The sequence below is a fragment of the Onychomys torridus genome, chromosome 1, assembly GCF_903995425.1.
Source record: "Onychomys torridus chromosome 1, mOncTor1.1, whole genome shotgun sequence".
Classification (NCBI taxonomy): domain Eukaryota; kingdom Metazoa; phylum Chordata; class Mammalia; order Rodentia; family Cricetidae; genus Onychomys; species Onychomys torridus.
This window is the reverse complement of record NC_050443.1, coordinates 148,213,281-148,235,657: the sequence shown is the minus strand read 5'-3', so window position 1 is coordinate 148,235,657 and position 22,377 is coordinate 148,213,281. Positions and strand designations below refer to the sequence as shown.

The 22,377-nt window shown below is 38.6% G+C and overlaps 1 protein-coding gene across 6 annotated transcripts in view; it reads left to right on the top strand.

Annotated features, from left to right (window-relative positions):
- The window catches only part of Kiaa2026 (KIAA2026 ortholog), an 81,848-nt gene continuing 59,471 nt past the window's right edge, over window positions 1–22,377 (top strand). For 4 of the 6 annotated variants that reach the window (XM_036209182.1, XM_036209171.1, XM_036209160.1 and 1 more), the window contains exon 1: window positions 1–874. In XM_036209182.1, the coding sequence (XP_036065075.1) occupies window positions 279–874 (596 nt within the window). In that variant the 5' untranslated portion in view covers window positions 1–278. Of the gene's footprint in view, window positions 875–18,634; window positions 18,722–22,377 lie in introns of those variants that run through there. The other 2 variants (XM_036209197.1, XM_036209189.1) reach the window with 1 other exon arrangement.

Genomic DNA, 22,377 nt, shown 5'->3' with positions numbered 1-22,377 from the left:
TGCCGCGGGCGCGGGCCTCGCGCCGCCGGGGGGGAGGGGAGAGGAGGGCACCGCGGCTCTCCTCTCCCCCCTCCCCTGCGCGCCATGTAACCCCGCCCCGCGGGCGCGAGCCTGAGACCCCCGCGCGCGCGGGTCCCGGCCGGCGGCTGGAGAGCGAGGCCCGATGCGGCAGGGGCTGCGCGGCGCCTCGGCTCTCTGAGGAAGCGGCCCGCGCTCCCGCGTCTCCCCGCGCCTCGAGCGGCCGCTCCTCTCCGCCCAGCCTGGGCCTGCCGGGGGGCATGAGCGTGCCGGAGACGCCGGGGGAGATGGAGCGGGCCGCGGAGGAGGAGCGGCCGCCACCGACGACCGGGGAAGGGAACGAGGAGGAGGTGGCCGCGGCGGCCCGGGCCTCGGCACTGGTCCGCAGGAGGAGTGCCTCCTCGTTGGACGACGGGGAGGAGGAGGAGGAGGAAGAGGTGGCGGAGGCGACGGTGGTCGCGGGCGGTGGCTGCAAGGAGCAGGACCTGACCTACGAGCTGCAGCAGGGCTACCGCATCCTGGGCGAGTTCCTGCAGGAGAAGCACCGCGGCCTCACCGCCCCTTTCCTGCAGCCCTTGGGGGGCGTTGCCGCCGGGGAAGACGAGGTGGCCGAAGGGCGGCGCAGCGGGGCCCGGGGCAGTCGCGTCCTCCCGCAGCAGCCTGGCCAGGGCATGAGTCTGTTGAAGATGGAGGAGAAGTTCTCCAGCGGCCAGTACAGGGGCATCACCGAGTTTGTGGCGGACTTCAGGTGGATGCTGGAGTCGTGCTACCGCCTGCATGGAGTCGACCACTGGATCTCCAAACAGGGCCAGAAACTGGAGATGCTGCTGGAGCAGAAGTTGGCGCTTCTCTCTCGGTAAGCGAGCCGGGTCCCTAGTGGGACTGACAGACCGACACAAACACACCCGCACACGTGTCCGAGGAGGGGCTGGGCCAGGGCCTGGGGGGCGGCGCTGATAGGTGCTGAGATGGTGCTGGAAGCTCGGGAGGAGGAGCAGCAGCGGCGCCGGGCGCGGGAGCGGAGGGGTGTGGTGGGCCTGGCTGCATCCACGTAGACGCCCTGAAGGAAGCCGGGTCCTGGGAGTCCAAAACTCCCAAGAACAGGTAGAGAGAGAGGTGCTAGATGTAAGAGCCACACGAGAAGGCAGAGGGAAAGAAAGCCTTTTGTAGGGTGGAAGTTGAACCTGCCGCTTAGTTTAAGACAGCATGCAGGGCGAAAAACCTTGAGAAATAATTTTGGCTCGTGTAGACAGATGGTCGCGTAAAAATTTTCTACTATCAGTTTCAGCCGTTGGAAATTTAGTGTTGTTAAATGTTTGCGTTTCATCTGAGGAAGTTAAATTTTTGCAATGACAAGAAATGAGTGCACAATGTCTTCCATAAGTTTATACTTGCATGGGGGGAGGTGTCTGTCTTTTTCTTCTAGTGCTAGATAGAACAGAGGGTTTCAAACATCAGACAAGTACTCCACCACAGAGTAAAGTACCCAGCCTTCGAAAATTGTTATTCTACCAGAAATTATAGGTAATTCACATTGTACCATGCTTTTGGTATACATCATCTATTTACTCCCCCCCCCCCCCCCTTTAGGAAGGAAATATGAGTTAACATAGGACACTAAAATTAAGGTATTTTATACAGTAATCACTATATAGTGGGCATGAGTCTGGCTAATTAAAATTCTTCAGTAATAGAAATATCTTTAAATATTAGGAGTGCTAATAAAAGTGGAATAATTTATCATTGTTTTTTTATTTTGTGTGTATGAGAGAGTGTGTGTGTGTGTGTGTGCGCGCGCGCGCACTTGTGTGTGGGAGTGTGATCACAAAGTGGAAGCCAGAAGAAAGTGTCTGGTGTCTGCTACCACTCTCCACCTTTACTTTGAGGCACGGCCCCTCTCTGAACGTGAGGCTTGCATTTTCCTAGAGATTGGAAGCCAGCAAGCCCCAGCCAGCCGGCTCCTTTGGAGCTGGGGTTATGGGCTTGTTCCGTGGTAATGAGATCTGAACTCGAGTCCTGTCTATTGGGCACCAAGGGCTATTAACTACTGAACTATCTCTCTAGTCCCTGGAATAGGAGTTTGACTATTTATTAACTGAATGAACTTTATTGAATCACTTTTTTTGGCCTGTTTCCTTCCCTATAAAATGGGAACAATATTATCTACTTCAAAAAATTGCTATGAACCCTAAATGGGTTTTTTAAAAACAAAGGCAATACTGTTGGTCATGTAACTCAATGTAATAATCACAGTAGTGCAATAAAATGAATATTACCTCAAGTCTGAACCTGGGCATTGTATATATGTAAAATAATCTATACTTCATTTATCTTTGGCGGCTCATATACTATTTTCAAATCTATTGCTGACTAATTTCACTAAAAGAATAATATGGTGAATGCCTAAGTCATTAGAAGGAAAATTCCCTGTAAACAAACTAAAGTTATTTTTGCATTCTTCAATAAAGTAGAATTATTTGGTAATAGGTTAACTATTTACAAATTAGCTTTGTAGACTATTTTAATATTTTTATTTGGTGGTTGATATTTCTTACTGTGTTACTCATCTTTAAGTGCATTGTGGCAGATATGGTACATATTAAAAAACAGTCCATTCACATGTCATCATTTTTAAAAGCTTTTTAAAAAAAATTTATTTTTAACGCCTGTGTGTGTGTGTCTGTGTCTGTGTCTGTGTGTCTGTCGGTTGAGTGCGCATGCACATATGTAGAGGAGGTTATTAATGTGCATGTGAGTGCAGTTGCCCTTGGAGGCCAGAAGTGTTTGTCAGATGCACTGGAGCTCAAGTTACAGGTGGTTTGAGAGCCACCTGAAGTGAGTTGGAGGAATCAAACTCTGGTCCTCTGGGAGAGCAATAAGTACTCTTAACCATCTGAGCTATCTCTCTAGTCCCACATGTCGTTATTTTTAAATAGTTAGATATACTCCATACTAATGTCACAGGATTTTAAACACAGAAGGAACCTTAGAGTTCTTATAGTCCATCTAGTTTTACAGGTGGAGAAAACAGGCATGTAGAATGAGATAGAACAGCTTCATGGAAGTTCTAGAAAGTAGCATAGAGATATAGATAAACTGTAGATATTTTCAAAATTACTGTGTACATAACAAATCTTAGGCCTCCAAAAAGACAAGTTATTCTTTTCTGTTATACAGGGGTTTTTTTGTTTTGTTTTGTTTGGGTTTGTTTTGTTGTTTTTTCGAGAGAGGGTTTCTCTTTGTTGTTTTGGTGCTTGTCCTGGACCTCGCTCTGTAGCCCAGGCTGGCCTGGAACTCACAGAGATCCGCCTAGCTCTGCCTCCCAAGTGCTGGGATTAAAGGCGTGCACCACCACCGCCTGGCGCAAAAAATTTACAAGTATCATTATGCCCAATGGTTTATGCCCAGAAATATTCCTATATGATCTAGTAGTGTCTACACTTAGAAATTAAACTTGTAACGTTGTAAAGTTAATAAAAAATACTTATCTCTGATTTATTAGGCCAAAAGAAATAAGTTTTGCGTTTTAGTAGCAAAAGTAATATGATAGTCTCAAATAGATAAAGTTTTGAGTCTCTGGTGTTTTTGTATCAGTATTTGATGTATGCAAACATTTTGTAAGTGCTAGACTATATCTGTGGATGCTAAAAAATTTTCTTATAATATATTAGCTTAAAATCTGAGTCATAACTGAGTAAATGTTTTGAGTGGGCGGAACTTGGTGAAAGGCACAGCTGCTTGAAATCGAAGTTAGATATATAGATGTTCTAGACAGTATACTACAGACTGTGTGTGTGACTAGGATCTTCAGGAAATAGATAACTTTGTGGCTGTCTTAAAGTGATACATAATATGTCAGTAATTAAGCCAGTATCTGGTATTATTTGTTCCCACTTGTCTTCTGATGTGTCTTTCTTAGATACCTAGCTAACTGTTATTTTCAAATGGTAAAGATGACTTTAAAGTGGCTGCATACATGAGGCTGGCAAAGGCAGCTGCTGCCAAGCCTGAGAACCTGAGTTTGGTCCCTGGAATTCATGTGGTAAAGGGAGAGAATTGATTCCTGAAAGCTGTCCTCCTACTTTCACTTGTGGAGATACATACCCCCTTCCATAAATAAATGTAACTAAAAAATGGTTTTTGAGCTGCTACATACTATTGAGCATTTGATGAGGTATATTAGGTAAAGAAGATGCCACATTATCATTAGAGAGCAGCCTAGTGGTACAGGTCCTGGAACATGTTAAAACAAATCTCAGTTTCTTCATCCATATTTAGTTGATGGTACAAATATTTCTCTATTTAGTAGAATTAGGTATTGTCCTTGAAACTAAAACATCAAAGCCAAAAGTGGTGGCACACACCTTTAATCCCAGCACCAGGAGGCAGAGGCAGGTGGATCTCTGTGAGTTTGAAGCTAGATTGGTCTATAAAGCAAGTTCCAGAACAGCCAGAGCTACACTGAGAAACCTGTCTCAAAAGAAGAACAACCTGGGGGCAGGAGGAGGGAGAGAAGAGAGAGAAATGAAACATCAGTCTTTGCCCCCAAGTGGTATGGAAACATTTAAAATAATAATTATATGTGATTATTATAATGATTGTATAATGGATATACAGAACAAAATTTTAGGGAAGTTAGTGTAAAGCTTAGGGAGAAGGGGGAGTGGGCCGGTGAGAGGAGGAAAAGAGAAGGGGAAAGAGTAGTTTAAAGCTGCTGGGGGGTTTATACTTGAGCTGGTTCTTAAAGGGGTTGAATAATATTCTTTGATTTTTCAGGAGGGTTATATGGGAACATTCCAGAATGGTAAACTACAGTGAATGCAAAGTATGAAACAGTTTCTAGAAAGTACAAATAATTCTGTATGCTTTGGTATAAGTCTAAAGTCATATTCATACCACAGAAAGGTATGTAGAATGATCCATTGAGGAAGGGAAGAAAGTATGAGAACTTGAGTATATTCCATTGTTTTAGCTTGTGTCTTTGTGGCTTTTCTAATAGCATTAAACATAGAAACCTACAAACAAAATTTGTATGTGTTATTAAATTGTTTCTTTCAGAATTAGGCTTGAGACTCAGGTCTGTTCTTTTAGTTTCCAAAACCTGGTTAAATGCTTGCAAGTATTCTAAATAGAGCTACATATATCTATTCTTTTTCTAAAGTGATGCCATATTTTTCAAAGGCCCAACATACTTTTTTAAGTAATTAATTTTAAAACTATACTTAATACCACTTGACTTAGTTTCTGTTGCTGTGTTTAAAGACCATGACCAAAAGCAACTTGGGGAGGAAAGGTTTTATTTAATCTTACAGTTCCATAGTATACTCCATCACTGAGGGAAGTCAGGGCAGGAACTCGAGGCAGGAACTGATGGAGAAGTAATAGAGGGGTGCTCTCCATGACTTGCTCAGCCTGCCTTTGTAGTTGGAAGATTTTTCTGGTCCTACCCGGGCCCTGTGGTCAGGACAAATCTCTCACCCATAGTCCCGCAACCTTTTATAAAATAATCACACAGAGGCTTAATATTATTTATAATTGCTTGGCCATTAGCTCAGGCTTATTACTGACTAGCTCTTACACTTAAATTAACCCATAATTCTTATCTATGTTTAGCCATGTGGCTTGGTACCTTTCCTCAGTTCTGCCTTGTCATCTTGCTTCCTCTGTGTCTGGCTGGCGACTCCCGACTGAGCCTTCCTCTTCCCAGAATTCTTGTCTTCTGCTGGCCCTGCTCTTCCTGCCTGGCTACTGGCCAATCAGCGTTTTATTAAACCAGAGTACGGGGCATTATCACATTATCCCACAGCATACCTTTTTATACCATCCAGGACCATCTGTCCAGGTTGGCACTGCCCACAGTGATCTGGGCTCATCCACATCAATAATCAATCAAGAGAATGTACTACAGGCCAGGTTAGTGGAGGCGATTTTCTAAATTCAAGTCCCCTTTCTAAAATGATACTAGTTTGTGTCAAGTTGACAACCAGGATTCTTCCCATTCCTATAGACTCTTTTCTCTTTAGACAATGTGTGTATTCTCAAGAAAGTTAAATTGTGGAAAGAATATCATTTATCATTTGAGGCAACCGAGATATACCAGTTAGTATTAGAAATGGAGATTAGGCATGGTAGTTCACGCCTTCATTCCACCATTCAAGAGTTAGAGGACAGCTTGGTTTTTATGTATGTATATATGTATGTATGTATGTATGTACACACACACACACACACACACACACACACACACACACACACACACACACACTGAGATCCATGTAGGCCAGCTTGAGCTACATAGTGAGACCTTGTCTTAAAAAAAATAGAAATAGGGGTAAAGTTACGTAAGTGGAAAGGAGTAGAATAGATGTGTAATAGAAAGTTACATACATACAAGATTTAGGAAAATGGACTGAGAGCTGGTTCAGTAGTGAAGAGCACTTGCTGTTCTTACAGAGCGCTTGAGATCACATTCCAGCACCTATGTCAAGCAACTCATAGGTGATCCAGTGGCCTCTTTTAGCTTCCCACAGGCATGCACACACAGAGATTTAGAAAAATGACAGATTTGAAGATTCTTTCAAAAATTGATCAGTGGAGGTATTTTTGAAAATTTTAAAACTATATGGGGCTGTAGAAATGGTTTGGTGGTTAAGAGCACTGACTGCTCTTCCAGAGGACCCAGGTTCAATTCGCAGCATGGCAGCTCACGACTGTAATTCCAGTTCCATGGGATCAACATGCTTACACAAACAAAACACCAATGCACATAAATAAAAATAAGTAAATCATTTTTAAAAAGAAGAAAAGAAAAAGAATAGTTATATGTAGTCCAAGATAGCTTTATCTAGTTTTAAAAGGTTGACGTTATAAAATATCCATCGATGATGACACTAATGGTGGTGAACTAAGATTTTTGCATTTGAACATTTCAGATATTTTGATGAAAATAATCTTAAATATCCTTATTAAAATTGTCCTTTCTCAATTAAATTGCTATTAAAATAATATGCTTATGGGTTAAAATATGTCTTAAAACTGATTCTCAACCTTCCTAATGCTGCAGCCCTTTAGTACAGTTTCTCATTTTGTAGTAACTCCCAACTATGAAATTATTTTCATTGATACTTCATAACTGTAATTTCACTACTATTATGAATCAGAATGAATTATCTGTGTTTTCCAATGGTCTTAAGCGACCCTGTGAAAGGGTCATTCACACCACCACCACCCCCGCTAGTCAGGCTTAGAAAGAGTATATTACGACACTAATAAAAGGTATTCATTTTAGTACTGTATACTTTATTGTCTAAAGTTTCTGTTTTACTTGAAAGTATTTGAGAGTGTTGTAGATTTCATATAATAAAAATGCCTTGATGGAGTGCAGTGTGTTTGTACTTTGTAGCCTGTCAGTATGTTTGTAAGTTCCAGTACTATGGCCACATACCTGAGAAAAACCACTTCAAGAAGAAGTTTATTCCATTTTATACTTGTATTTTATTTTTCAGCTCATTTTTAAGCTATTTATTTATTTGTTTGTTTGTTTTATTATGCATGCAGTATTCTGCCTGCATGCCATAAGAAGTCGCCAGATCTCATTATAGATGGTTGGGAGCCACCATGTGGTTACTGGGAATTGAACTCAGGACCTTTGGAAGAACAATCAGTGCTTTTAACCACTGAGCCATCTCTCTAGCCCTAAGCTAGCTTTTTAAAATTAAAATTACTCAATATAATTTTCATTGTCCACAACCTTGCATAATATTATGAATCTTTAAAATCTTTATTACATTACCTGACGTTTGTTTGTTTTGTTAGTTGGAAAAGACTAATAAATCTCAGTGGTAGGTAATATTATCTACCCAAACCTTTGGCTATGTCATCTTCCACCTGAGACTTGTAAATGTTCTAGAATTATTCATACTTAGGTCTCAAGATATTGAGTGTATAGACTTTGAAATAAGGAAAATAAACAAAATAATAATTGTGGTTATTGCCAAGTAGAAAGTTACTAGATTTATCCCCCCCACCTTTTTTTTTCTTCCCAGAGTCTCCTAAATGTCCTAAGCTGACCTTGAATTCACTGTGTAGTCCTACAACACACCCAGTTTAGGTAGTGCTGGGGATCAAACCCCAGGGCTTGTGCATGCTAGGCAGGCACTGTGCCCACTGACCTACATTCTCAGCCCCTTTTAAAAACTTTTTCTATGTATATTCCTAGACTTTATATAGTAAGTGTATAACTTTTATGTTGAAAGATCTTATTGAAAAATATTTAAATTTTGAATAAGTTATATAGGTAAAAAATTGGGTTTGAATGTGAATAATCAGGGCGGTTATATATTATAGAGTATGTAACTGCACAGTAGAATTGTGAGTGTTTGTCTTTCTACTCTTAATTTTTATGCAAAGGCATGTTTTGCAGTTTGTTTGTTTGTTTGTTTTTTATTTTAATTTCACTCAAAGAAGTTTTCTAGTTGTAGTTTTAAAGATTTAGAATAGCTAGTAGGGCTAGAGAGATGGCTCAGCTGTTAAAGGCTAGGCTCACAGCCAAAAGTAGAATAGCTAGTACTGAGGATTGAATCCAAATTTTACTGTCTAAGGCTTTGGAGTACAGACATCTGAAAGTATTTTCAGATAGAAATAACTCTTCTGATAGTGTTTTTATACTTTAAGAAATGTAGCAGGTGGTGGTGGCGCACACCTTTAATCCCAGCACTCAGGAGGCAGAGCCAGGCGGATCTTTGTGAGTTCGAGGCCATCCTGGTCTACAGAGCAAGATCCAGGAAAGGCGCAAAGCTACACAGAGGGAAAAAAAACAAAAACAAAAACAAATGTTAGTTTTAGAGTTCACATTTGTTCATTTGATTTTGGGATCCACTAAAATATTAAAAAGTAGTGATTATAGAAGATAAAACTGCTTGCCTTACAAATGTTGCTCATCTGTGAATTTTGTCTTTTGTGTTAAAAAATCAGTGAAAAGCAATGCTAAGAGATAAAATGCAGGAAGTGTTTGAATTGATCATTTAAAACATGAAATGTGCTTGGGCTCGCTCTTTCCTGAAGGATATCCCTTTTCAGATATATTCCATTGGTTAAGGATGAAATTTCTTTCAAATGATAGCATTCTAATTTGTAAAAACTACAGCCTTAGTTTGCAAAGTCTTGAAAGTTAGTATGTTAGCAGTTTGAAACAGTTTCTAATCCAAACTAGTCTCACAAAGACAAGTTACCATATGATTTTTTCTTATATGTAGAATGGTGGGGGGCATATCATGAAAGTAAAAGTTGAATTATTAGGCATGTGAAAGGGTAGAAATGGAGAGTCAAGGGTGATAGGGTAAATATGATCAAGTATGCTATATTCATATATGGAAATATCACAGTGAAACACCCTTGTACAATTAATATACGTTAACAAAATAATTTTTAAGAGAAAAAAAATTGGAGTGAAGAGATGGCTCAGTCAATAAGTACCTTCCCTGGAAAGAAGCATAAAGACCTGAGTTTGGATCTCCAATTTTTGTTTGTTTGTTTATTTGTTTGTGAGTGACAGGGTTTCTTCATGTAGCTTTGGTGCCTTTCCTGGAACTCACTCTAGCCCAGGCTGGCCTCAAACTCACAGAGATCTGCTTGCCTCTACCTCCCAAGTGGTGGGATTAAAGGTGTGCGCCACCACCACTTGGCTTTCCAATGCTTTTGTAAAAGCTGTTATGGTAGCACTGGGAGAGAGGTGGAGAGATGTAGAAACAGGCAGGTTGCCAAGGCTTTCTGGCAAGCCAGAGTAGCCAGCAGGTAAGCTCTGGGTTCAGGGAGAGAGAGACCCTGCCTCAAAACAAGGTAGGAAGGGTTGGAGAGATGGCTTGGTGCTTAAGAGCCAGGTTTGATTGACACCAAGCATGCATGGTGATTCTGCAACCATCCATAACTCTAGTTCCAGAAGATCCAATGTCCTTTTATGGCCTTCATGAGCACCAGGTATGCACATTCATACATGCAGGTAAAGCACTTGTACACATAAAGTAACTCTTGCCAAAGTATTAAGACAGAGAATGATGGAGAAAGACACCCAGCCTTGATCTCTGGCCTGCATATGCGTGCTTGCACTAACTCATACATACACACAAACATGCACATGTACACAAGTTGTTTTTTTTTTAAAGGAAGAAATTACAATATACTAGCATAATATATTACTTTTGTGGTAGTGTATATTCTCATCCTTTTTGGTTGAAATTAAAAAACTTTTCCCTAAAATATGCATTCAGAATACTATTTTCCTAGGAGCATTTCATATGTTTTGTTTTTATTTTTATATTAATTCTTACTGTATTTATTTATATGTTTATGTACATGTGTGCACACATACACAATAGTAAGCATGTAGGGGTCAGAGAACAGCTTAAGGAAGTCAGCTGTCTTTCCATCTTGTGTGTCCTAGGAATCGAACTCAGGTTGTCAGACTTACCTGCCAAGCAATCTTACTGGCTAATATTTTTGTCTTTAGAATTGCTTTTCAGACAGGCCTGATTGCTCATGCCTGTCATCTCAGCACCTGGAAGTCAAGGTAGAATGAGCTGTTCAAGGCCTTCAAGGCTCTATGAGACCCTTCCCTGGGGGGGAAAAAAAATACTATACCAGAGTTGTGGAGCATGCTTTAGATCCTAGTGCTTGATCATGGAGGGAGATTAAAATCCAAAGAACTAGAAAACAAAAAATGCTTTCTTTTAAAATTTTACTAAATAGACAGTTCCTTAAGAGACTGTTCAGAGTAGTTTTCATGTTTGTCCTCAAAAGGAAGAGTCCACTTCATTTCACACAGAAGGCAACAGGGTATTTGAAAAACTCATTACATACTTTTCTCCTGCAGTAACAGAAACATTTTTGACATCTGAATTTTTTAAATTTGAAGATGAAAATATTAGAAAATAACAAAACTGAAGACATGTTTAATATTTGCTTTGAATATTTATGTTTGTATTTGGGAATATACTACAGATATGTTCTTTCTGACTCCCTTATTTTCTTTCCTGATGCTACCTTATCAAGAATTTCCTAACCCTTCTTTCTTAAATAATTTTCTTCTTCTGGATCATTATCACCTTTAATGTGCTTTGTTTTTAATAGGTTTTTGTTTTGTTTTGCAACCTAACACATGATGTCATTCAGTTTATGTGACATATAGTATATTTCTCTCCTCTCAGTAGAATATAAACTGTAAGCACAGAAACTCTTTCTACTTGGTTTGCTGCTATTTAACTTTTGTGAATATTCACTTGAAATTTAAAAGTAGGAGACTCTTTAAGAACAGAGGAATTCTGTAATTACTTGTTGGGTTGTAAAGAGGCCCCATACTCTCTCCTGCAAGGAATGGATACAGTTTTATAAACCTGATAAAATTCAAGTTTGAAATTAGGTCAGCCTGGGCAATTGAGTGAGACCCTGCCAGGGATGGATGGGGTAGCAAGTAATACTAAACTTGCCTCATTTGTACAAGGTGCTGATGAGTTCAGCTGTCCATACTACAGAAGGAGGGAGGGAGAAAGTAAGAGATACAGACAAGTGTGTATATAATAAAAAGTAGTGTGGGCTGGAGATGGTATTTGCTTTTGATACCAGCACTTTAGAGGTAGAAGCAGGAGAATCTCAAGTTTGATACCAGCGTGAGCGATGCAGTGAAGCCCTTTCTTTAAAAAAAAGAAAGTAGTATATGGTTAATGTGGGCTAGAGTCTGGACTGAATAAACAGGAGAAAGTGAGCTGGAGCAGCACTCATTTCTCTCAGCTTCCTGACTGTGGATCCATCGTGACTAGTTGTCTCATTGTTTCTGCTGACATACTTTGCCTGCCATGATGGACTGTACCCTCAAACTGTGAGCCAAATATTCCTCACTTCCTTAAGTTGCTTTTATCAGAGATTTCTTTACATAAATAAGAAAAATAACTAGTAGAACTGCTAAGAAAGAAGAGAAAACCACTTTGACTAAATCAGCCTGACTCATTAAAAACTAAGTTGATGCCTCATGATGGTTTTTAAAGAATTATAAGTAAAACTATACCTTACAAATATTTTTTTTGAAATTTCATGTCATACAAAGGTAGCTAGTTTTCTAGTGTTTTCATGACTTCATTCTAATTTGTAACAGTACTCTCATGGTTAGTGTATTAGTCTAGAGCAGTGGTTCTCAACCTTTCTAATGCTGCGATCCTTTAATACAGTTCCTCATGTTTGGGGACCCCCCCCAGCCATAATACTTCATAACTGTGATTTTGCTACTTTTATGAACTATAAATATCTGATATGCAACCCCTGTGAAAGAGCCATTCAATTCCCAAAGAGGTCGTGACCCACAAGTTAAGAACCACTTGTCTAGAGCAAGTGCTAGATAAAGAGCCTGTCTTGGTTGCCTTTAATATACAGAATCCCAGCAAAAGTTTTGAAATTACATTTTAATACCAGTTAACATTTATTGTCACTGCTACCTTGTTTGAAGGGCTTTACATACATTGTTCTTAACATAATTATTAGGAGGCCACAGAGATGACTCAGAGATTAAAAGCACCAGCTCCTTTTGCAGAGGATCCCAGTTCAGGTCCCAGCACCCACAGCAGGTGGCTATGGTTCTGGGGGATCCAATACCATCTTCTGGCTTTGTTGGGCACTGACACACATATGGTACACATGTCTACATGCAGGCACTCACACATATACATAAAATAAAATCTTTAAAAAAAAGTTATCGATTTCATGAGCTGTTTTACAAATGGAAAAATTGGGCCACTTAAAGATTAGTTTGCCCAGACTAATTAGTGGTAGGACCTGGATATGACTGCAGGTGGTTTGTTTTAAAAGCCAATGTTTAACCACTGAGCTGTGTTGCCAAAAGATGTAGGGAATGAGAAAAAGGGAGTATACTGAGAGACAGGCTAGGAAGGAAAGAGTATAAGGAATTCCAAGGAACAGGGGCCAGTTAGAGACCTCGCGTTGTAGGACTGACAGTATTTGTAATCTTATTTTAAAAAAAATAAATAATAACATAAAGCAAGGCATGGTGGCAATGCTTTTAATCCTAGTACTTGAGAGGCCAAGAGAGATGATCTCTGAGTTCAAGAGCAGCCTTGTCAACACAGTGAGTTCTAGGCTAGCTAGAGTTACATAATGAGACCCTGTTTCAAAAAAAAACCAAACCAATAGCAAAACACATAAAATAGCTATTAAGGAAATCTAAAGTGATGGAAATGTATCTAATGTGTGTTGAATAATTAGCAATCCAGGGATTAATATTTGCATTGTTAATTGTTTATTGGTTTAAGAAATGGTGTGTGTATCTGCTAACAAAAGCTAAATAGTATAAGAAGAAAATAAATTTTTTTCTAAGAAGTCTACTTGACTAGGGAGTTGGTTTAGGGGGTAAAGTACTTACTGTATAAGCTAAGAACCTCAGTACCCACATAAAAATTGGGTGTGACAGTGTATTCCTGAAATCCCAGGACTGGGAAACAGAGATGGGAGGATGCTGAGGAGCTTAACAGACCAACCAGTCTAGCCAGTTAGTGAGCTCCAGCTTCAGTGAGAGATCCTGTCTTCAAAAATAGGTGGAGGCAATGAGAAATACACCAGATATCAACTTCTGCCCTACAAAGTCCTACACACAGGCATGGCACTTGCACACATATGTATATTGCACACACATGTACACTTAAGTAAATAAACAGTATCTCCTTTTACCAGCCATAGGGTCTCTTCCTGTTTTGAGGCTACAATTATTTCCTGTCTCTAATTGGTATGTAATAACCATTTCAGACATGTTCAAACCTGTACTTGTGGCTTGTTTTGTTATGGTAGTGATTATAGTTTTATTGTTGCTAAGCCTATGTAGCTCTGGCCAAAAAACTTGTGTTTTTCAAGTTTCCTTCAGTTCATTTATTTCCCTTATTAAAAATAGCAATTCTGAGCTTGTGTGTTTCTAATGTTGCCACTTGTGTTCCAGCAATTGCCATTTCTTACCTGTAGTTTCCTAATTTCTGCATTTTCCTTTGAAATCACTTTCTATCCATCAACCATTTAAAAATATACATTAAGAGAAATCATTAAGTACTCTTACAGATAAGTGCTTCACCGACGTTTTGGGTATATTAAAGAATGTAACTCTGTTCTTCCTATTTACCTGCCAGACCACCTACACACCAACCCACCCCCCTTTCCGGTATTTATTTGGTGTTTGGGTGAGTGTGCTATGGCTCTGGAGTGGAGGTCAGGAGACAAACGGGGGAATCAGTGCCCCCCTGCTACCACATGAGTTCTGGGGATCAAAGTCATTAGGCTTGATAGCAAGCTCTTCACATGCTGAGCCGTCTCACCACCCCCTAAACTATTTCTCACCTCATGGCCTTTGTACTTGGTCTTTTTTTGTTTTGGTTTTGGTTTTGGTTTTTGGGTTTTTTTTGAACACATATTCCTAAGTTGTTTTTTTGTTGTTGTTATTGTTTTGTTTTCCCATTTGGATTTGTTTTTTGCATGGTTGGCTTAGCTGTCACTTCCTCAGAGAAATTATTCTTGACTGAACTAAGAGTATGTAACTTAGAACTTACGTATATGTTTGTTTACTTTGATTTTATATATCTTTACTATAGCAGTTGTACCAATACCTAGCCACACTACCTATAAGCATTTAACTAATGAAGACATAAATAAAATGAAAAAATGAATGGACCTGTCTAGGATTTGTTAGTCAAGAAATGAAGTTGAATTCCAGCTGTTTGTTTTTCTGTGTGCAGCCAGTTGTTGCAGCACCACTTTCCTTCATTGATTTAAAATGCATCTTTATGATAACATCTGTAGTGGATTTTCAACTCTCCACTCTGTTGCTGATTTTTCTTCATAGTTTTGTGACTTTAAATTTATTTGTGTGAGTGTGTGAGTGTGTGTGTGTGTGTGTGTGTGTGTGTGTGAGAGAGAGAGAGAGAGAGACACTATATATACACATGCATGTATACTCTGCTTAATGTGTGGAGGCCAAAGGACAACTTGGGTGTCATCCTCAGGAACACTGCCCATCCCTTGTGAGACAGGCCTAGACTAGCTGGCCAGTAAGCCCTGGGGGTCCTCCTGTCTCCACAGTATTGGGGTTACAGCTACCTAGCACCCCACCCAGATTTTCTAACCTGAGTTTTCATGGTCAGGTTTCGGCCCTCATGTTTGCAAAGCAAGTGCTTTTAGCTGATTGAGCCACTTACTTGTTCAGCTCCTGAAGTCCTTCAGTATCTGGTAAAATGGGTCCTCTACTGAGACAAGCTGTTTATTCCTTCCCGGAGTTACTGTTCTTCTCTTTTCTTCTCTTTTTCTGTAATAAGTGTGTCTTTTTAGTAATTCAGTGGATTCCACGTTGTAAAAACCCATGTTATGTTAGCTGGTGGTGGTGGGGGGGGTCTCACACACCTTTAATCCCAGCACTCTGGAGGCAGAGCTAGGTGGGATCTCTGTGAGTTCGAGGCCAGCCTGGTCTACAGAGCAAGGTCCAGGACAGGCACCAAAACTACACACAGAAACCCTGTCTCAAAAAAACAAGAACCGAAAAACAAAAACCCCATGTTTTGATCTAATGGCCCAAGAAATATATGAGAAAACCATACAAATTACTGGTTTGTAGAGAATAGAAATAGTAGTATTCCCGTTTGTAAAATGAAAGAGGAAAAGGACAGTTGAAGCATTAGGTTTTGTTTTTTTGTTTTTTTGTTTTTTGTTTTGTTTTGTTTTGTTTTTGTAGATATCACAATATTCACTTGCCGCATCCTCTTAATTTTAATTTTGTTTTCTAGCTTTGCTAGGTTCCTGTATCTTTGTTAAGACTTGTTACTTTGTTACATGTTGACAAAGGCAAAACTTGATGGGTTTTCCTCTGTGTCTTTGTGCCATTATCTAAATCTGAAAGTTTCACAAATTTATAATCTAGTTCAAAGCCTTATTGCTGCTTGGTAGATATAGAGAAGAGCCAGGGCGAGGAACTTAATATATCTACCTGCCTCAAGTATCTTTTAGATAGCACCAACATATTTGGACAATGAGCTATTAACTCACTTAATAATGAGCTTATTTATATTCTGCCTGCAACCTTCACTGAGACCCCTTAAATTATTCTGTGTGGCAAGGATTAATTCTAAGTAGTAGTAATATGTTTGGGAGAGCAGCCCTAGCTAACTGAAAATCAAACTTGTCAAGTTTGGTAAGGTGTTTTTCAAATACATTTTTATATAAAAGAGAACCTTTTTACCAGTGAATCTTAAATTCAGATAAAATCAAGACATAGATTTATTCTAAGCAAAATGTGGGGTGTAGAATGGTCTGTCTTCAGTTTGGGGTAGTATGTTTATTTATCTGCTGCTGTTTCTGAAAATGTCCAAGGCATAGAAATGTTTAGCTTGTAAGGGTCTTTGCAGTTAGTTCCTACTCAAGTTGTCTTGACTTTTACTAATAATTGAATGCCCTCTTCTCAATCCTTGGCTTTCACTTAGTTCTTTCTTGGTCTGTTTGGAAAATTAAGAGTTTAGATCACTTAACAATTAAACTTTTGGTCTCGTTTTTGCATTTTTAAGTTATGCCTTAACCTATCTTTTCAGTGTTCTTTTGCTGTTTTTTTTTTTTTTTTAAATCTGTAGGTAATTCCTGCAATTGTGTTTTTAGAGCTTATGTTTCTCTATTTAGTCCTCTAGATATATTACTTGTTTTCCATGGCATTGCTTATCATAAGATTCCCAGGTCAGTATTTTAAGACCTCTTTCCCTTTTAAAATAGTTTATTTCTGTCCATAGACTTTTTCTAGTTAGTTATACAATTGCTACCTCAAAAATGCTAACTATTTCTAACCCAAATCTCTTTGTTTTCCTTTGAGACTTTTAGTTCTTTTTTTTTTTTTTTTTAGGTTTTTGTAGGTGCTGTCATCATTGTTTCAACCTGAATGTATCAATCATCTTTGATATTTATACCTTTAATTTCATATATACAGATTGTCAGTATGTTTATTGTTGAATCTTTATTATTTAGTAGATATCTGAATGAATTTGAATTGTATGAATAGATATTCCCTCTACTTTCCTATCCCCAAAAGTCTTGTGTTAAGTTACAGTTAATGGTCTTGAGAAAAGAGTGACTCAATGAAAGAGAGCTTGAGTAAAATAAAAACTGGAAACTGTCCCTTGAGTTTCATAACAAGAACACTGGGAAGAATGGTTCAGGGGAGTATGTGCAGGTAGTTGCCGTGTTCTAGTGGATTGAGGTGTGAACACAAGGACTAGCAGTGAATATGGTCAAGCGGAGTGGCTGTTTTTAATCAGACTTGGATATGATTTTATGCTAAAGGAGCACACAAAAGAATTCATGAAATACAAATATTGCAAACCTGTGCAATAATTGGTTTTAGGTCAGAGACATCTTCACTGAAACATTAAGACATGCCTAAATTCAGCTAGCCTTGGTTTTTCAAAAGCAGAAATTAATGGATATCTTACTTAAGAACCACCTTACTAAGTTCTAGTGGGCAATAGGGTGAAGCTTTTACATAATGATGGCATTAGAAGTGGCTGTTATGGGCACAAAAGAGGATGTTAACTACCTTCAAAGAGATAGTATAGGTTGAACCCAGTTGTTTATAGCTAGAAAAGAAACTGCAAGGCTTTGTTTTGTTATTAACAGTAGTGCTTCAGTAGAAGAAGTATATGAGCGAGGGTCTTTAGGCTAAGATTTAAGAGAAGCAGAATGCAAGGGAGAGAAAAGAAGTTGACCAAGGGCAATACAAAAAGTTGTTAACGCATTTTGAGTTCCAGTTTATTTTCATGACTAGTGAAAAGAAGCTGAATCATGTTGAAGCAAATGACAGTCAAGACAGGGTACTTGTTTTCGGAGTGAGTTGAGAATTTCCCAGGGAGTAAGAATGATTAGGAAACAAAAGGGAAAGAAGAGTAGAAAATAACTACAGTTTGTGACTAGTGCTTTCCTGCAGATGATACCTTTCTCTGAAAAAAAATCGTGGATATTAAGTAGCTTAAAGATAAAAGCAGTAGTCTCCAAACTTTTTGTTTTCATTTTTAGCATATATTATGTACAAAATGATTGGTTTCACCAAGACATTGTCAGGTCTCTAAACTTTTATAAGCTGATCTTTGGAGGAGGAAAAAAAAGAGTCTGTATTCTATAGTATGTTTATACTTATTTATAAATTACATGTAAGAATTTCTCTAAGCATTAATAACACAAAAATTATTTTTATGAGAGCATTATGATTTGTTTGTCAAGGTTTGGTTTAATACTTGGCTGTTTGAGATATTTGAAAAACTTCTATTATGCTAGGCGTATTTGGATACTGGGTTTTAATGATTGGTGCAGCTCAGTGCTCATAAAGGTACTCACATTTAGAGTACACTGCCAGCTGCAATGCCTACGTTGATTATCTATCAAATGTGCCTAAGTTTTTGTTGAAGTCCCTAGTAAATCTGCCTTTTCTAATTTCATTCAGTTGTTCTTGAAAACTAATGCTCAGGTTGTGCTGTGCTGTTAGTCATCATATGCTTCTCCAAATGCATTCTCCACCCTTGTATACTCTGCTCTGTGCCCCAGGAGGCTGATTTCTAAGGACTGCATCAACTGGTCTGCCTTGTCCCCTGACTTCTGATTGGGTTCAGCCAATGGAAGGCACTGACAGGAGGACCAAGAGGTAGGAGTATTTACTTTAACATCTTCCTCTTTCCTGGCCTGCAGGTTGTCAGCAACTATGCTCAGTCACTGTGTGGTTCTCCTCTTTAGTTATAGCTCTCTTGGTCTAATAACTAGTCCCTGGTCCTTCTCTTCCTCTTTTAGGCTTAGAGTGGGAGTAACTCCTTGTTATGGCGATCCAGGAACACTTCCTTTATCGTTTCTTCCTAGCTTCTCTTAGCCTTGTGTGCATATTTGTACATAGTCCCTGTATTAGTTATCACTCACTGTCTTTTTCGTGTCCTTTCTTGCCTAGGACCTTGGGGCTTATAGGGTTATAGTTGAATTTTAATGTTTTTTTTTTAAATGAACTTTTAACAAAGTGAAATTTCACTTAGAATATTAAACAGCTTAGATAATTTTATTTCTAGGTTATAATTGCAGATTGTGTGCGTGTGTGTGTGTGTGTGTGTGTGTGTGTGTGTGTGTACGTAGAACTGAGCACAGGGCCTTGTGCATGCTAAATATGTTCTCTACTTTTGAGCTTTACTTCCATACAAATAATTGTATTATTAATGACATTCATACTGCTTTTAATAATATCAGCCAAAAAGTCCTCATATAATACATTCCTAAATACTTGTTTTTAATAGGAGGCAGTATCTGTTTGTATTGATTATAAGTAAATATAAAGTATATTTTATATTAGTTTTAAGTATTTATTACTTACCATCAATTTGCTTCTTGTTAATACTTGTTTCAATAATTTTAAGTAGAATTTAGTGACTGAATTCTGAAATTTGGAATGTGTTAGCATAGACATTTATGATTTAAAGGAAAAAACAATAGAATGGTTACAGAAACTCAGTGAGTCACCTATAATTATTGCCAAGGTTTTGTGTATAGTTGGCAGTGTATTATTTTCAAACTACTGACATTGATTTCATGGAATAATTTTCCTCATAGGAAGAAAAGAGCTTGGGTTTTCTTTGTTGGTTTTGTTTGTTTTTTAAGGGAAGACTTATTTTAGTGTGTTTATATAGTCCTAGATACGTGACACTTCTGATTGGAGGTGAGGTGAGTTTTTTTAATCTTACTTCATGGCATTTTATTCTCTAATGAATAAAAACCAAATAACATGTTTAATCAGGACTCTTACTATGGACAAATACAGCGATTGGAGTTTTAAATTTACTTGTAACTGAAAAATGTGAAACATTTTGACTCATATCCTTTCAAAGATATTTAAACATTATGCACACACATGTACACATATATACATACTATAGTTCAGAATGAGAAAATATAGTCAATAAGGGGAGACAGGTCCCTTATATTCCTGGCTCTTTCCTTCTGGTTGGGGGATAAATAATTATTTTTTAATTGAAAAATTTTTCATGCAATATATTTTGATCATTCTTATCCTCTTCCAGCTCCTTCCCACCCCCCTACAAACCCAGTTTTATGTTCTTTTTTCCTTCCTTTCTCTTTTAAAAAATAAAGAAAATCAAGAAACAGACACACACATAAAACCCATACAAAAAACAGAAACTAAATTATACAAGCAAAAGACCATAATACAAAATATGCCCAAACAAAGCAAAATGAGACAAAAAGTCTGTGGGGAAAATACTATTAAATCTGTGTTGTGTTGGCTAACTTCTCTTGGGCATGGGACCTACCCTGAAGTGCTAGCAGCTATCAGTTGCAGATAGTTTCTTGGTTGGGTGTGATCCCATGTTCAGTTTTCCTCTCAGTGCTGGGAGCCCGTCTGAATTGAGCCTGTGTGGGCCTTGTGTGTGCTGCCGCAGTCTCTGTGAGTTTATGTCTGCTTCAGTCTTGTTGTGTCTCAAAGACCCTGTTTCCTTGGAGTCATCTATCACCTCTGGCCCTTACAGTCTTTTCGCCTCCTATTTGGCATAGATCCCTGAACGTTTTTAGAGGGCTGGGGGGAGGGCACAGACAATTTTAAATAAATGCTGATTAACACAATGTAGTGATAAGTAAAAGACAAAGAAACCAATATAAGGGCATAGAGTGATAGGGGAGTTGTTATTAAATATCACAGAGAAAACCCACTCAGATTTGGTGGCAGTTGAAACATGGTTGAAATGACAGACCTACACATGAATATCTGCGAAAGAGTGTTTTTATGGAGGAAGAATGGAGCACAAAGATTCTAGGGAAGTAGATGTGTTGGTAAGAATGGCTGGAATACAGAGAACAAAGACTTAGAAAGGGAGGCCTTACGGAGGTAAGGGCCATATCACACTCAGTCTTAGAGGTTATAAGAATGTCAGATGTGCTCTAAGTATGACTCGAAGATTTTGGAGGAGACAGCAAGGTAATGACATATTCCAAGCAGCTTTTAAAAGTACTGTACAGGTTTCTGTATCAGAGCAGAATGAAAGGAAAAGCCTTGTCATGAAGCATTTGTAGTAATCTAGGTTAAGAGTTGGGACTCACGTATACACAAGCACACGTACTTCTAGATGTCATTTGTATTTGTGGTGTTTGTAGGTTAATTTTACACTTAGTGTATAATGATGTCTTATTCAATGAGTTCATATACGCATACCTGGTCTTTTAGATAAATGGTTTATATTTTCTGGTACGTTAATATAATCTGGGCCTTGGAGATGGCTCAGTATTAAAGGTACTTGCTACAAGTCTAATAACCAGAGTTCGTTCCTTAGAACCCCTGTGGTGGAAGAAAAGAACCAACTTCCCCAAGTTGTCCTCTGACCTCCACATAAACCTGTCTGTGTACACAGACAATAAGGAAGTAAATGTAAAATTTTGTTTAAAGGTAGAAAGAATGTCCTGACACTTGAAAGCAGTCCTCCAATCTCTGCTGGCATAGTATGACATGTACACCACCCCCACCCCCACACACAATAAATGTAAATTTTTAATTAAAAAATTCACAGCAGCTTGAAATAGCACACCATGAGCCCAAATTCTTGTTATTAGAAAACTAATGTTCTTATCCTGTTAGAAACTATAAATCAATTAGTGTCATCTCCTTGTAACAGAAAACAAAACAGTAGTACAGTAATTTAGTAGACTATTCATGGGATCAAGATGCCAATGAAGGTAAGATTGATAAGTTATCCTAATTTATACCCATAAACTGATGTGGACACAGTTTAAGAAAGGAAGGCGTTTGATTGTATCTCATAGTGTAAAGTTTTATGTTTCAGTAAACTTTTTGACAGTTTTTAGGGAAGCAGGGAAATACAGCCATAGTCAACATTTAATTCCTATAAGTTCTTTTTTTTTTTTTATGTATGATTTGTTTAAACAGAAGGAATGTAGATTTATTAAAGAAAAGTAAGAAAAGAACATCCAAGAGCAAAAAGGGCTCCAAGGGAGGGAAATCCTCATATAAATTATTATGCAGTGTGCAGTAGTTTGAGTAATTGCCTTTCGAACTGACTTTGAGTTTGCCATTGTAGAAATAATGTATGAGGGGCATGGAGAGATGGCTCAGAGGTCAAGGCTGCTCTTCCAGAGGTCCTGAGTTCAATTCTCAGCACCCACATGGTGACTTACAACTATCTGTAATGAGATCTGGTGCCCTCTTCTGGTATGTAGGCATACATGCAGGCAGAACACTATATATGTAATAATAATAATAATAGAAATAATTATGAATTTTTCAGAGGATTTGGAATA